The sequence below is a fragment of the Triticum aestivum genome, chromosome 7D, assembly GCF_018294505.1.
Source record: "Triticum aestivum cultivar Chinese Spring chromosome 7D, IWGSC CS RefSeq v2.1, whole genome shotgun sequence".
Lineage (NCBI taxonomy): Eukaryota > Viridiplantae > Streptophyta > Magnoliopsida > Poales > Poaceae > Triticum > Triticum aestivum.
In genome coordinates this window covers 551,109,190-551,126,100 of record NC_057814.1, presented here as the reverse complement: position 1 = coordinate 551,126,100, position 16,911 = coordinate 551,109,190, and the positions used below count along the sequence as shown (strand labels likewise).

Sequence of the window (16,911 nt, the reverse complement as noted above, 5' to 3'; positions counted from 1 at the left end):
CGCCCTCCATCTCTGCTCCGCCGCCTGCAGCTGGCTTTGTGCTCCATGAGTCCGCTACCACGTTGTTCGTCGACCTACAAACACACAGAGGAGGAATGGGATTTTAAAACGAGACGGTAGGGTGAATTCGGCTAAGGGCTGAACACAACCAGGTCTCTTTGTTTAGCACATGTCCGTCACCACAAGACTAAATAACTAGCGTAGCGAAGAAGCTCAGTTCCCACCAATCAGGTTCAGACATTTTTTTTCTTTTTTTGAACATAGGTTCAGAGATTTTTTTCCCCTTGGAATCGAGAAGATTCACACCTACAGCAGCAGCCTAGAAGAGTAGGAAAAGAAGGCAAAAAAAGACACAGAACGATAGCAGCAGACTGAGTCAAGTCAACCAATTCTTCGCTGGCTTTCCACTCGCGTGCATGGCCCAGGAACCCAACCCAACCCACCCAACTCGGTCCGGCCCGGCTGCTCCACCACTCCCTCCCACTGACTTTTACCACCGCACACGCCGAGCAATACAAAAGCGGGAGGCGTCGGCAGCTTCCTCCTCCCCCCTTCCAAGCTGCCCACGTTCAAGTACGAAGAAATCTTTGGTGGGAAATGACAGAGCGCACAAGTCCACCTTAGTGCTATCTGGTCCGCCCTCTTCCACCCCGCCACACAGACCCCAGCCACCTCTGCTATGGCCTGATCCGCCCCTCTTCCCCTCGGCGCCTCCACTCCCCCATCCCGTCCAGCCCAGCTCCGCCGTCGTCTCCACTCCGACACCCCCTCCAGCCCCGCTCCGTCGCCGAGTTTCTTCATCTCCGCCGCCCCCTCCACCACCGCATATGCCCATCTCCGCCAACAGTGTTTGACGTGCAAGAACTAGACCAAGAAGAGAGAGAAGCGAAAGCCACCCTTCGGGCCATGGACCCCGCGACGGCGGCCATGGGCTCCCTCCTTCCCAAGCTGTTCGAGCTCCTCCACGGAGAATACAAGCTGCAGAAGAGCGTGAAGAAAGATGTAGAATTTCTCGAGAGGGAGATGAGGAGCATAGACGCCGCCCTCCGCAAAATGGCCATGGTGCCGCGTGACCAGCTCGATGACAACTCCAAGATCTGGGCCAATGATGTCAGGGAGCTGGCATACGAGATGGAGGATGTCGTTGAACACTTCATGGTGGACGTCCAGGGATTCGAGCCGGCCGCTAACCCCGACGGTTTCAAAGGGTTCATGAAGAAGGTGGCTAACTTGTTCACAAAAGGCAAGGCGCGCCACCAGATCGCCGATGCAATCAAAGGCATCAAGGATCAGGTCCAGCAGGTGGCGGATCGACGCGACCGGTACAAGATGGATGATGTTGAGGCAACTCTAGCTGCTTCAACCATCGTTGACCCTCTAGACCCTCGCTTGATGGTTCAGTTCAAAGATCACAGAGAGCTTGTTGGCATCGAGGGGCCAAGAGACGAGCTAATCAAGAGGCTGGCAGATGAAGATGATTGTGTGTCCAAGCAGCAGCTCAAGATCCTCTCGATCTTCGGATTTGGAGGACTTGGCAAGACAACTCTTGCCAGAGCAGTTTACGACAAGATACAAGCAGAATTCGTATGTAAGGCTTTTGTTTCGGTCGGTCAGAAGCCTAATCTGAAGAATGTTCTCATAGGTATTCTCCTCCGAATTGACAAAGCCTCTTGTCACAATGTTACACTGTTAGATGAGGTGCTGCTCATTGAGAAACTCCGAGAACTGCTTACGAACAAGAGGTACCACTATCATCCTAATTTGCATGCTGTGAGAGATTTTCCTCATTGCAAATGCATATTTACTACTTTCTCTGTAAAGAAATATAAGAGCGTTTAGATCACTATGCTCTTATATTCCTTTACAAAGGTAGTATATAGTTTAATTTTTAGCAGCCGTAATAAAAGGTGAGGCAGAAATGGGCGCTTCACTTTCTTGCAGATTTTCACATAGTTAAGATTCAGATAGTATCGGCATACACTTATGTGTTTTCAGAACATTTCATTTCATTTATTTACACGTAACTGAAAAATGCATGTTTACCACTGAAAAAAAAGCACGCTATAGCGTGTAGAGAATTGTCTCGCTAAATTGATCAATATACAATGTCTCGCTAAAAGCATACTATAGCGCGCTGCAGCGCTAATAGCATATTTTCAGGGACGACGCTATTTTGTATAGCGTGCTATTTTTTTCTTGATGTCTACTATAGTATATCCTTTAAGCCGGCCGTGATAAAGAGTGAGGCGGAAATGGGGGCTTCATTTTTCTGCAGATGTTTTACATCAATTAGATTTAGATTGCATTTGCATGTTCTTTATTTGACAAAGCTAATATATTAACATCGCAGAGACACCAATTACACCCAGCCTCCGCAAAAACAAAGCGTCCTAAAGACATTACACATGCACACACTCCAAAACAAATAGAAGAAGACAAAACGAAAGATCCCGCTACATTGATCGACTCCTTGTAACTGCAGCACCAACCACCACCAAGACAACACCCGAAGCCCAAATTCTCCAAAAGCGACGCCTCTTAGAAGGAAACAGTGCATAAGCGCTGTCGTCGTTCGATCATAGATTTTAGGTTTTCACCCTAAAAAAAATTCGCACTCTCAAAACAATGCCTTCAACAAGGCCACTGCTAGACACAACCAATTAAGGCCAGACCTTAAGTTTACGCCCTGAAAGCTAAGACTCTGTACTTCTCCTGTGGGCCGCCCCCACTTGTCGATGTCGCTGCTACGAGTCACGAATCACCAAGCAAAGTCCTCATCGCCTCGACTTGATCCGCCATTACCAGGCCTCAGACCTCAGCCGCCATGATGTTCTTCTCCACTGTCTTCACCATAGAAATCGAAATACCGGCATGTCCCATAATGTCAACAGACAACGAAGCTTCGGGTCACACCCTCCTGGAGCCACACGGCCTGAAATAGAGGCGCACACGACCGAATCCCATCCGATCCAGCAATCTACAGGCGTCAAGCACCCAATGGTGATCTCCGGCGGAGCCCTCTGGAACTCGTCAGCGGCCAGATCAATGTGGGCTGGCATCAAGCAGAGCATCGTCTTGGCAGGGAAAATTTTGTTTTTGCCACTCTAGATTTTGCCAATTTTCCTTATGCCACTCTAGATTTTGACATTTCACTTTTGCCACTCTTAGTTTTTGACAATTATCGCCATTATGTGGCAAAAGCAAAATAATTTTATTTCATTTTTGCCACTCTTAGCTTTTGACAATTATCACAATTGCCACTTTGAAAATTTTGCTTTTGCCACAGGAATGGCAATTGTGATAATTGTCAAAAACTAAGAGTGGCAAAAGTGAAATGTCAAAATCTAGAGTGGCATAAGGAAAATTGGCAAAATTTAGAGTGGCAAAAACAAAATTTTCCCTTAGGACCGCCGCCGGAGGGGAACAGATCTCGGCAGGGAGCCCCAGATCCGCCACCACTAGCCACCATGGCCGGCCCCCACGCTGCCTTCACAGCAGTGGTGGCACAGCCGCCGCCAGAGCCCCTGTGGCCGCCGCCCCAGCATTCCATCTCCGCCACCACGCCGGGCGCCCAGGGGCGCCGCCTCGCCTTGGCCAGAGGCCCCCACACGGGGGAGGAGGAGAGCCCGCCGAGCGAGCTTTGCTCGCCGGCCTCCTCCGGCGGCCGCGGGGAAGTAGGGGTACATGTTTTAAGCAAATTTTACCAGATTTACCTAGGGTCAAATGTTCTTGCCAATTATATGCACCTATAGTAGGAATAAATGTTTATTCATAATAAAAAATAAAAATAGATGTATTATATAAACTCTAATAGAATGGATTTAATCAAACCCTTGCGTGTATTTTGATAGTGTCTTCTATTCATCATTAATCATTTACTTATGTCTCAGTTGTCCTAAAGCACCTTGTCGTGAATTGAATAATGCCATTTTTAGTTCTTGGTTGAGACGCTTGCCATATTTTTTTATTTCCAGGATGATATTTTAGTTTTACTAATCCATGGATCTCATGCTGCCATGTCAATAGGTACCTCATCATCATTGATGATATATGGGATTTGAGTTCATGGGATATAATCAAATGTGCTTTTACTAATAGTAAGTGTGGAAGCAAAGTAATCACAACTACTCGTATCTTTGAAGTGGCAAAAGAGGCAGGTGACATTTACAAGCAAGAACCTCTTTCTCATGGTAGATCGAAGGAATTATTCTGTATGAGATTATCTATTGGCAAAAGCAAACGCCCTTATCATGAATCGGTTAAGATATCTGAGAAGATATTGCAGAAATGTGGTGGCATACCGCTAGCTATCATTACAATAGCTAGCTTGTTGGCTAGTAAACCAGTAACAGACTGGCCTGGGGTCTATGACTCTATTGGTTTTGGGAACGAAGATAACAAAGAAGTGGATACCACAAGAAAGATATTGTTATATAGCTACTATGATCTTCCATATTATCCACGGCTTTGCCTATTGCACCTAGGCATATACCCCGAAGATTATGAGATAAAAAAGGACACTTTAATTTGGAAGTGGGTGGCTGAAGGATATGTCCATGAGGAACCAGGAAAAGGACTATTTGAGGTTGGAGAGAGATACTTCAACATGCTCATAGATAGAAGCATGATCCAGGCAGTGGAGAGGCCATATTATAGCATCATATATGCTTGTCGTGTGCATGATTTGGTACTTGATATGATTCATTTTCTTTCAGAAGACGAAAGTTTTGTTACTGCATCGAACAGTAACAGGACATCTCCTCGTACCAATGCTCGTAGGTTAGCCATAAATAATGAAGTCGTAGAGCAGGATGGTTCTGTGGCTAACACGAGCATGCAACAGGTGAGGTTATATAGTGCCACCATGTGTCACTTTACTATGTTGCCATTGCTTTCAAACTTTAAAGCTCTCCGTGTGTTGGCTTTAGAAGAGTGCACTTTCATGGGAAGTGAGCGCTCTGTGAAGCTGGAAGATTCTCCTTATCATCTTAATTATCTTGGGAGGCTGATTCACCTGAGGTACCTTGGGTTCTCGGACCGGCTGGTTGGGTTCTCCCTGCCTGGGATCTCCATGCCGCTTATTTTAAAGGTCCCTGAAGAAATAGGGGATCTAAGGTTTTTGCAGGTACTGGACTTGGGCAGAACTGGCATTAAAAAACTGCCTCAAAGTGTTGGCCGGCTAACACAACTGAAGTGCCTGCGCTTTGGCGGTTCCAGTATGGAGGTGTTGGACTGCACGAATTTAACATCCCTGGAAGAGCTACAATTGCACCTTGTCTCTCCAGATTTTCTCAAAGGGCTTGTCAAGCTGAAGGAGTTGAGAAAGTTTAGCCTACACTTTGAAGAGGAGCACGAGAATATGTTGTTCAAAGATTTGATGGGACATGTTGCCAATCTGCAAAAACTTCAAGTCATAATGGTTAATTGTAGGTATTCAACTCAAAAAGAAAAAAATTGTAGGTATCAACCGCGTCCTAAGCCATGGTCCGATTACGCTGGCTCTGTGGCCCTTGGGCACCTCCGTCATCTGACAGTGAATGGCCTGCTATGGGCTGCCAGTGTGGATTAACTCCTCATGCCTCCCGAACCTCTGCCACTTGCATATGGAACTGACGGCTATGAAATCGCAGGATATGGAGATCCTTGGGAGGTTCTCAGAGCTCATTACTCTGACCGTTCTTCTCTATGATTACATGGTTTTTCCTAACGCCATGGAGGAGGGTGCATTTCCCAAGTTGAGATACTTGGAACTGAAGAATTCTAACCAGCCCAGATTTGTACAGGGAGCAATGTCCAGCCTTGAGTGTTTTAGGATAATAATCGGCCTAGAAGGGACCAATGGCTGGGACTTCCATAGCCTGGTGAACCTCCCTCGTCTTGAGAAAGTTGATGCTGAAATCCTAGGCTACACTGGCAGGGGTATCGACGGAGACGAGTTGCAGGCACATGAGTCGTTGAAGCAGGCACATGCGTCGTTGAAGCATGCAGTTGAGATCCATCCCAACCATCCCACACTCAAGGTACGTGCTACTAACATCGCAAATGTAGTTTCTTTCTCATGTACCGTACGTACTTGTAAAAGGAGAAGAGTTTCTTTCTCATTTCACCTTTATTTCAGTTGCAGATTTATCATAGTTGACCCGATTTCCCAGCCGTCTTGCACTCAATGTACCTGTTACGTGTAAGGTCAGAAAAGTAGTTTCTTTTCTCATATTACTTGTAAAAAGAGAGTTTCACTTGTTTTTGTGATTTACATTTTCATTGTCACAGTCCATGCGTATTGATAAAATTTATGTTTCTGTACCACAATCTTATAGTACATAGTTAATAGTCTCACTTGTTTTTGTGATTTCCATTTTCAGCTTCATTTTACAGAAGTAGGCCTTCATGCAGATATTAATGGAGATGGAGTTTTAGATCATGTTCAGGTGTGTTGATGCGTCAAAATTACAGCTGCAAGTCACTTTTTTCATCCGCACCACATTTTTTGGATCCAGAGAATACTATTCAGGCCACTGCCGCTCGCATTTTATGTCTGTAATTTCCAGCAGAGCTGTGGATTTGTTTCCCGACTGCTTGTGTCACAAGGTGTTATGATGTACTGTAGCTTTTAGGCTGTTTCAGTCATTCGATAAATAGTTCAAATGATTTTACAGCACTTCTAGTTAGTTTCTTGTAGAGGGAGAAATTGAGCTTTCTGCTCAAACATGGACATAGATGATACTGAATATTGCTTGTTCTCTGTATTATTATTGCGTAATTTGTGTTGCTATCATCTTATCCTAGCAAGTAGCAAATTACCTTTTCATGAAATCATGTCTTGTCTTCATCATAAATGATTTGCCAAAAATTATGCAATGCTTGCACCAGTGCTATGTTATCATGATAAGTGCATTCCCTCATTACCTTTTCACCTTAAATAATCAGAGTTCATATTTACCATGGAATTCGAGGTCTCCTAATTTAATTTGGACATGAGAGAATTAGCATACACTGACCCAACTTAGAGCCAGTATCATATATTGCACCTCAATGTCTCAGTGGTTCTTGTATGCGTTAATCTCTATAGGCTGGGATGGGCAATTTCATTGCTCCATTCTCCTAATGAATCTGTGGGTGTCAGATATGACTGCTTTGCCAATGGTGCTTTTTTTTATTAATAATTGTTACCAAAGCTGTTGGTCCATTCTTCTGTAGGTTGTCGGTGCAAATGGTGCTGAGCAAACTGTTGTTACCGGGTCCATGGAAGTGCTCAACCCTGTTGGGCAGTTGCCACATCTGGTATACCGGTGCAGGAGCAACTTTTTAATGTTCCTATTTGCCACTACAATCATCTCAATCTGTTCCATCATGGTGACTTTTCAAGAAGTTCTGGGAGGACATTTGATCCATCTAGCTTAGAGGTGGCGGCACCAATTCTGCTGGAGAGAGACGATAGTCATGTACACAGAAGAGAAAGTCATGGCGATATCATCTTTCTAGCAAGTCGGTATATTTCTTTAGCGATTTTGGACGCATCAAGTCGATGGTGCTAGCTTGTCTCTTCTGAAATAATGAGCAGCGGTTTCTACAATACCCTGACTTGTTTGTCTATCATCATAGGTGAGCTCATACTCTCCAGGCTTAATTGGTCACGATATGACATGGAGGTGGCAAAACTATCGACAGGCGCGGCATGGACAAACCTTCCATCCCCATCAGGGATGACGGAGAACACCGTGATCCCCACTCTCAAGGCCTTCTCCTTGCGAGCCTATGACCCAAAGCAGGTGATCATTGCTGGCGGCGATCAGGAGGTTGTGGTGATCTCTCCTTCTGGTGGCCTACTGGCGTCGATCGACCTCCCCGCGCCGCCGACTTACGCACTAATCCTTGAGGATTTCTCCGGGGATGGGCTGACTGATTTCATGCTGGTGACATCCGGGGGAGTGTATGGATTTGTGCAGACGAGGCAGCCTGGGGCGCTCTTCTTCGGCACGCTCGTCGGCTGCTTGATCGTCGCGATCAGGGCGATTCTTGTTTCTCTACACCTCAACTCGTCGAACAACGGTAAACCAAGGTCTTCTTCGACCGACTACAGGTGACTGCGACAGCGGTATTCTGCTGAGAGGATCTTGTGAACATCCCCGGCACGCAGTGAGGAGATGTTATAGTGTTGAAGCAAGACTTCTATTAATTATAGCTGGCTGGAGGTGTTTAGCTTGTGTCTTGTAAGTATTTGGGTTGGTGAACTTTCGTTGTTCTTCAATATAATCCTTCGCTAGCATAAGTGTATATACCTGAAGACCCCGCAAGATAAAACACACCTGAAGCTCTCGAGTGTATATGCTCAGGCTGCAGCGTGTCTCCGAAGCCAAGGTTAAGGCAGAGAACAGTGCAGTATTTAATTAGAACTTGTATCCAATTAATTAATCCATGCAAAAATTTCTTCTAACTAAAAGCCACCAGTTCGTGGGCCACTTAGCCGAGGCGTGCCATGGATTTCAAATTTGTATACATGCACAAATTTGTGAGTAAAGCTAGCTATTGATAAAATCTTAGGGAATCTTTTCTGCCATGAAAGAAATGAGAATCTTCTGCTGATTAGAAAAGTTTCAGGATTCGTGCAAAGAATGTTTTGGAAAGCATAGAAGTGAAATAAATATAACACAGTACTTTACACAGGCCAGGAGATACTAAGAGCCTGTTTGGTCCACTGGTTGATGGCTAAACATTGCCACAAATAAAATAATACAACCGCGTTTGTCTCAAAAAAAAAAAACAACCGCGTAGCTACCACAAAAATGTGGTGGAAAAAATCAAGGCACGGAGGCTGATTACAACCAAATCGGATTCCAAGCCTGAGAAGAGAACCTCGCGATTTTATTTACTCCTGTAGCTTGCTGATGGCATTGCCTCAATAGGAAGAGCAAGACTCACCCACACAGCCCTGGCTGGCCTGTAGAATTTTAGCCACATAATGTAAGCGCAGTTATTATACATAAGTGAGCAGCAGATCAGTGCCCGTACATATGCGTACGTGCTGTACGCAGAAACATTTTCTCTCAAAATTTCAAATTCGCAAGGGATTCGTACCTGAAGATTGATTATAGAGCACAGTTAGCTCGCCTCCTGAAACAGATAATAGGAAGCCATTAGTAACTAATATACGTCTACAGAATGCAGTAACTAGTGAAAATTATATCCCTGCGAATAAAAAAACATAGTGGAAACATGTGCACAATCTAAGAAAAATAGTAATAATAAATTGCTGAATTGTTTCCTAATATCCAGTGGTCTGAAATTTCAAATTTCCAAAATGCAAACAAAAGTTTTAACGGTCTGTCAAAACTGATTTCAAAATGAACAAGGTGGGGGCATAATGTTTTCAGAAACTTAGTCCAGAACCCTGTTGTCCTCAGCAAAACAATAAAGAAAGTATATTACTACTACCTCCGTTCCGAATTATAAGATGTTTTAGAAATTTCTGGGCTGCATACGGATTGAAACACGTCTATATACATCCGATTCAGAAAAAAGTTAGAACATCTTATAATTCGGAACAGAGGGAGTAGTATGTAATACGTTTTTTTTTCTCAAATTGAAATCCAAACCCCCCTGGTAATAGCTGCATAAAGTAAATAAGAATACTCCTACTTTCTTTGCGAAAGAAATAAAGGTGACGTGAGAAAGAAACTCTCTTTTTACAAGTACATGAGAAAAAAAACTACATTGTGATATTACACGTAACACATACATTGAGTGCCAGACGGTTGGGATGAATCTCAACTGCATGCTTCAATCATCCATTTGACTGCCGTGAATCTGCAAAAGAAAATAAAGGCAACATGAGAAAGAAACTCTTTTTCTACAGGTACATGAGAAAGAGACTACATTTGCGATGTTAGTTGCACGTACCTTGAGTGCGGGATGGTTGGGATGGATCTCAACTGCATGCTTCAACGACGCATGTGCCGGCAACAGGTCGATGCCCATCCTAGTTTCGCCTCTGATTTGAGCATCAACTTTCTCAAGACGAGGGAGGTTCACCAGGCTAAGAAAGTCCAAGCCATTGGCCCGTACCAGGCCGGTGAACTCAAAACACTCAAGGTTGGACATTGCTCCCCGTACAAATCTCGGTTGGTTAGAATTTTTCAGTTCCAGGTATCTCAACTTGGGGAATGCACCCTCCTCCATGGTATCAGGAAAAGCAGCGCCATCCTTGCAACAAATGCACAGAGTAATGAGCTCGGAGAACCTCCCGAGGATCTCCATATCCTGCGAGTCCGTAGCCGTCAGTTTCACATACAAGTGGCAGAGGTTCGGGAGGCATGAGGAGTTAATCCACACTGGCAGCCCAGGAAGCAGGCCACCCAGTTTCAGATGACGGAGGTGCCCAAGGGCCACAGAGCCAGCGTAATCAGACCATGGCTCAGGATTCTCTCCATACCAACCAATAACCATTAGGACTTGAAGTTTTTGCAGATTGACAAGAAGTCCCATCAAATCTTTGAACAACATATTATCGTCCTCATAAAAGAGTATATTCAACTCCCTCAGCTTCTTCATCTTGCCCAGCCCTTTCAGAAAGTCTGGAGAGGCAGGTTGCAATTGTAGCTCTTCCAGAGATGTTAGATTATTCCACTCCAACACCTCCATGCTAGAACCGCAAAAGCGCAGGCACTTCAGTTGTGTTAGCCGACCAACACTTTGAGGCAGTTTTTTTATGTAAGCTCCGCTCAAGTTCAGTACCTGCAAAAACCTTAGATCCCCTATTTCTTTAGGGACCTCTAAGCTCCTAAGCTGGTCCGAGATCCCAAGGTACCTCAGGTGAATTAGCCTCCCAAGATGCTTAAGATGATAAGGAGAATCTTCCAGCTTCATAAAGAATTGCTCACTTCCCGTGAAAGTGCACTCTTCTAAAGCCAACATACGTAGAGCTTTAAAGTTTGAAAGCAATGGCAACATACTAAATTGACACATGGTGGCATTATATGACCTCACTTGCTGCACGCTTGAGTTAGCCACAGATCCATCCTGCTCTATGACTTCATGATTTATGGCTAACCTACGAGCAGTAATACGTGGAGATGTCCTGTTACTGTTCGATGCAGTAACAAAACTTCCGTCTTCTGATAGAAAATGAATCATATCAAGCACCAAATCATGCACACGACAAGCATATATGATGCTGTGATATAGCACCTCCACTGCCTGGATCATGCTTCTATCTATGAGCACGTTGAAGTATCTCTCTCCAATCTCAAATAACCCTTTTCCTGCTTCCTCCAGGACATAACCTTCAGCCACCCACTTCCATATCAAAGTGTGCTTTTCTATCTCAAAATCTTCAGGGTATATGCTTAGGTGCAATAAACAAAGCCGTGGATAATACGGAAGATCATAGTAGCTATATAACAATATCTTCCTTGTGTTATCCACTTCTTTGTTATCTTCATTCCCAAAACCAATAGAATCATACACCCCAGACCAATCATTTACAGGTTTGCTGGCCAATAAGCTAGCTATTGTAGTGATAGCTAGCGGTATGCCACCACATCTCTGTAATATCTTTTCAGATTTCTTAACTGATTGGTCATAAGGGTTATTGCTTTTGCTAATAGATAATCTCATACAAAACAATTCATTCGATTTACCAGGAGAAAGGGGTTCTTGCTTGTAAATGTCACTTGCCAGTTTTGCCACTTCAAAAATACGAGTAGTTGTGATTACTCTACTGCCACATCCACTATCAATGAAAGCACATTTGATTATGTCCCATGAGCTTGTATCCCATATATCATCAATGATGATGAGGTAACTATTGACAAGGGAAAGCGGGAGCCATACATTAGTAAAACTAAAGTGTCGTCCTAGAAATAGAACAAATATGGGAAGCATCTCAACCAACAATCCAAAATGGTATTATTCCATTCACGACATGGTGCTTTAAGACAACTGAGACATAAGTAACTGATTAATGATGAATGGAAGACACTATCAAAATACATGCGAGGGTTTGATTAAATCCATTCTATTCGAGTTTTGTAAAGTTAACTCCACAATCAAATATAATTTTTTTATTCTGAAGTAATATTTTCCTATTAGGTACAGATAATTGCCACATTTGACCGTAGGTAAATCTGGTAAATTTTGCTTAAAACATGTAAGAAAATGCAGATGCAATCTAAATCTAATTCATGTAAAACATCTGCAGGAAAATGAAGTACCCATTTCTGCCTCACTCTTTATCACGGACGCTTAAAGGACACTATACTAAACATGCATTTTCAAATTAGGTGTAAATAATTGGAATGAACATTTGATAATATGGAAGAAAAAAAAAATCTGCAAGAAAGTGAAGCGCCCATTTCTGCCTCACTTTTTATTATGACCGCAAAAAATTAAACTATATACTTCCTCCGTTCCTAAATATAAGTCTTTGGAGAGATTTCATTATGGACCACATACGGAGTAAAATGAGTGAACCTATATTCTAAATGCATCTACATACATCCGTATGTGGTCCATAGTGAAATCTCTACAAAGACTTATATTTAGGAACGGAGGGAGTAGTAAACATGCATTTGAAATGAGGTAAGTTTCTCATAGCATGGAAATTAGGAGATAGTGGTACCTCTTGTTCGTAAGCAGTTCTCAGAGCTTCTCAATGAGCATCACCTCATCTAACAGTGTAGCATTGGCACAAGAGTCTTCGTCAATTCGGAGGAGAATACCTATGAGAACATTCTTCAGATTAGGATTCTGACCAACCGAAACAAAGGCCTTGCATACGAATTCTGCTTGTATCTTGTCATAAACTGCTTTGGCAAGAGTTGTCTTGCCAAGTCCTCCAAATCCGAAGATCGAGAGGATCTTGAGCTGCTGCTTGGACACACAATCATCTCCATCTGCCAACCTCTTGATTAGGTCGTCTCTTGGCTCCTCGATGCCAACAAGCTCTCTCTGATCTTTGAACTGAGCCATCAACCGAGGGTCAACGATGGTTGCAGCAGCCAAACTTGCAGCAAGATCATCAATCTTATAGCGGTCACGTCGGTCCGCCACATCCTGGACCTGGTCCTTGATGCTCTTGATCGCATCGGCGATCTGGTGGCGCTTCTTGCCTTTCGTGAACAAGTTGGACACCTTCTTCACGAACCCTTTGAAGCTGTCTGGGTTAGCGGCAGGCTCAAAGCCCTGGACGCCCACCAGGAAGCTTTCAACAAGATCCTCCATCTCGTATGACAGCTCCCTGACTTGATTGGCCCAGATCTTGGAGTTGTCATCAAGCTTGTCACGCGGCACCATGGCCACTTTGCGGAGAGCAGCATCCATGCTCCTCATCTCCCTCTCGAGAAATTCCACGTCTTTCTTCACACCCTTTTGCAGCTTGTATTCTCCGTGGAGGAGAGCTCGACCAGCTTGGGGAGGAGGGAGCGCATGGCCGCCATCGCAAGGTCCATGGCTCGAAGTGTGGCTTTCGTTTTTCTCTCTTGTTGGTGTAGTTCCTATCTTTTGTGTATAACAGTACGAGTGTAGTTCCTAAGTACACTCAAAAGTACTTAGGCCACCTTTACTTACTGTACTACGGCTAGCTAGCCAATAGACTGTACAAAACTAATCGCCAGGTTAACCGTGCCCAATGCATATGGCCTAACGTTCATATCACGCAGATCCAAGCCTGCGCTAGTAAAAAAGAGGGTTTATTTTTGGAGAATTGGTCAGTTCTCATATATTTGCTCGCTGTGACCCGTGGAGAATCATCTTTCCGCCCGGCCACCCCACGCCGGCAAAGCAGGCAGAAATGGCCAAATGGGTACCTGAATTGTTAGCTCGGATGTGCCTGGAGACATCTGCGCGATTAGCCATGCCAAATGCACATGGCACAACGTGCATACCACGCAGATCCAAGCTTGACTAATCACGCAGATCCAAAGCTTGGCTGTGTTAATTAGGTGCACACATGGTCACAAGAATACCTCCTACGAGACAAAGAAAGCGAATAGCTGACAATGCAAAGACCAGGCTCCGAGCAGGTGCACATACCACGAGCACCGTTGCGGAGATGGGCATGAGCGGTGGCGGAGTTGGTGGCTGGAGGGGGCGGCGGAGGTGAGGAAACTTGGCGGCGGAGCAGGGCTGGAGGCAGGGGCGACGGAGGGGCGGGGCTGGAGGGGGTTCCGGAGTGAAGGCCGCCGCGGGGGGGAAAGAGGGCCGGAGGAGGCCGCGGGGGAGGTGCCCATGGCCCTTGGGGTGGGGCGGCACGGCGGTCTGGTGGGCTGAACCGCTGAAGTCACGCCGCACGCCGCACGGGATCCATTTTTTGGCCTAGGGTGTGTCCGTGTGTGGTCTTTCTTCAGTGTTCCACATTTAGGAACGTGTAAATTCCATTATAAACTGATACTTTTTCCAACAAACATTGACAAATATTTTGATTGCTTACAAAATCATAAAAATCGATCCCGAAAAATGCTATTTGATTTTTTTTTCAGGATGAAATTTTGCAAGCAAGCAAAACATTACTGCAGAAAATATCAGATAATTACTGTTCATTAGAGCTCATATGAGCTTGAGCTTAGATTAACTGCTTTCATTCAGGAAATCATAAAATGTTTGCAGATACAAAAATGTTCGTGATTTTGATAATAAATATTCAAGGTTTAAAAAATGTTCATGATTTTGGAAAAAAGTGCTTGTGTATTCAAAATAAGTTCAAGAATTTGAAAAAATGTTTGCGAATTGAAAAAGTGTTCATGATTTTTTTAAACATTGTTTCAAAAATTGTTTCCGACATTTAAAAAATGTTCATTGATTAAAAAAACACGAGTCCCAAAAACTGTTTGTGCATTTGAAAAATGCTCATGATTTCAAACCTGCTCACAGCAGTTTCTAAAACTAGGAACTGACGTTTGCCAGCTGGAACCGCGGAGAATTTTCAGGAATTTGTAAAAAAATGTTCATGATTTCAAAAAATGTTCACAATGCTTTCTAAAACTAGGAGGAAAACTTACGTTTGCGAGCAGTAACCGGGACGATTTCCACCGCTTTGCTCGAGTGATTATGTCGCCGCCAGCCCAGACACCCACCTTCTTCTCCCTCGTGTCGCCATCGATGCGGCAGGTGCGTAGGATGATCGTGTCGCTCTCACTATAGTGGCCAACAGCGGAGCAGCACGCCGCCCCAGCCCTGAGTGTACTCGGCGGCGACCGTCGGGAATCACGGAGGTGTGTCTCCCCCAGTCCACCGGAATTAGCTGGGGATGCAGAGCTGGGGCCCCTACTGTGGTGGCATCGGCCCAGCCTCGGTGGCTCATGCCGGGCTATGAGTGAAAGATGTGGACTTTCGCTCTTCCTACCGTGGTTGGTACTCTGTGGTGTGGGCGGTGGTGACGTCTTGGACTTGGATGCCGGAGCGGCGGCTCCGGATGGTGGGTCGCATGGTTGGCTCTCCGGCGGGCACCATGTCAGCAGTGGTGGATCACTTCTTGGTTGTGCGGGCGACGAGAGGGGTAGCGGTTGGTGGCTCGGGCACGTCCTCCGAGATCTGGATCTAGGGTCTGGGCACACCGCGTTTGCCCTAGGGCCTCGTGACTTAGGGTGGGGTGCCGAGCGAAAGCTCCGCGCTTTTGCGTTGGTGATGGCGAAGGTTGCGTGCATCGTTCTCTTCTTGAAGATGTCGGCATGGATCTCCTCGTCGTGTCAGAGTTCCGGGTGAAGACCCTTGCCCGATGGGGCTAGGCAGCGATAACGCTATGCGCCGTTCTCTCTCTCTTGGGGGCGTTGTCTAGGAGCTTAGGTGTCCTAGGGTGTTTCATGATTGTGCTCCATTCTCCCTGTGTTCTCCTTCGGTAGCGTAGTTGCTTGTCTGCTTTGCGATCCGGGTATCCTAGGATCTGCTTTGTAAGAGGGTCACCTCATCACCATGTATCGTTCGGCCGTGTACCTTGTTCGGTTTGTGCCTTTATTTATAAAGGGGGGCGATAGCCTGTTTCGAGAGGAAGGATCTCCATACTCTAATGTTGTTGGTTTGCTGGGAGGTTTTGAAACATTGCAACGTTATTGTCTTTGACAATGCTTTGTCGGTCATGAATGTGGTGATGAACTGGATCTACAAGGAGGGCAAGGCTTGGCAGAAAGTCGGGTCGTTTAGGAGTGACATGACCTTGTTCTTTCTTAGGTTGTTTTAGGCGGAGCCACCACAAGTAGTTATGTTGTACTCGGCCTGAGGCCAACTTTGTAACATGGTGGATGGGGTTTTTCCCCGTTTTCTTCTATGAATATAAGATACACATGCTTGTGTGTATTCTAAAAGAAGAAGAAAAATATCATATATGAGCAGTTTATCAAATAGACAATATAAAAGCACCACCAAACAAAACTTGCAAAGGTGATATAGAGTATACTAAAGTATCATCCCCCCCCCCCCCCCCCTCCAAAAGTATAAATGGGTACTCTTCAAGGAGCATTGTTTTCAGACGAAAAAAAGGCACACATATCTGTCAATGTTCGTGAATTCAAAAAATATTCAGGAAACTATAAAATGTTTGTGAATTCAAAAAATATTCAGGAAACCATAAAATGTTTGTGAATTCAAAAAATATTCAGGAAATCATAAAATGTTTGCAGATACAAAAATGTTCATGATTTTGATAACAAATATTCATGGTTTAAAAAATGTTTGGGAAATAAAAAAAAGTTCATGATTTTGGAAAAAAGATGCTCGTGTATTCAAAATAAGTTCATGAATTTGAACAAATGTTTGCGAATTGAAAAAATGTTCACGATTTTTTAAAAAAAGTCATTGTTTCAAAAATTGTTTCCGAAATTCAAAAAATATTTGTCGATTAAAAAAATCACGAGTTCCAAAAAAAATGTTTGTGCATTTGTAAAATGCCCATGATTTGAAAAAATGTTCGAGAACGGTTTCTAA

The 16,911-nt window shown here is 44.5% G+C and overlaps 1 protein-coding gene and 2 pseudogenes across 1 annotated transcript; 2 read left to right on the top strand and 1 right to left on the bottom strand.

Moving 5' to 3' along the window:
• Positions 1–562: 562 nt before the first annotated feature.
• LOC123168830 (disease resistance protein PIK6-NP-like) lies at positions 563–7,114 on the top strand (annotated as a pseudogene).
• A 117-nt stretch (positions 7,115–7,231) lies between these two features.
• LOC123168831 (uncharacterized) lies at positions 7,232–8,343 on the top strand. The gene is made up of 2 exons (XM_044586696.1): positions 7,232–7,485; positions 7,603–8,343. Exon 2 carries the CDS (start codon positions 7,644–7,646, stop codon positions 8,082–8,084), a length of 441 nt encoding a protein of 146 aa, XP_044442631.1. The 5' UTR covers positions 7,232–7,485; positions 7,603–7,643; the 3' UTR covers positions 8,085–8,343.
• Positions 8,344–8,604: 261 nt separating this feature from the next.
• On the bottom strand, positions 8,605–13,739 carry LOC123167966 (disease resistance protein PIK6-NP-like; annotated as a pseudogene).
• Positions 13,740–16,911: the final 3,172 nt, after the last annotated feature.

Coding starts and splice junctions, on each gene's coding strand:
- LOC123168831 (XM_044586696.1), top strand. CDS start 7,644: ATGGAGGTGGCAAAACTATCGACAGGCGCGGCATGGACAAACCTTCCA.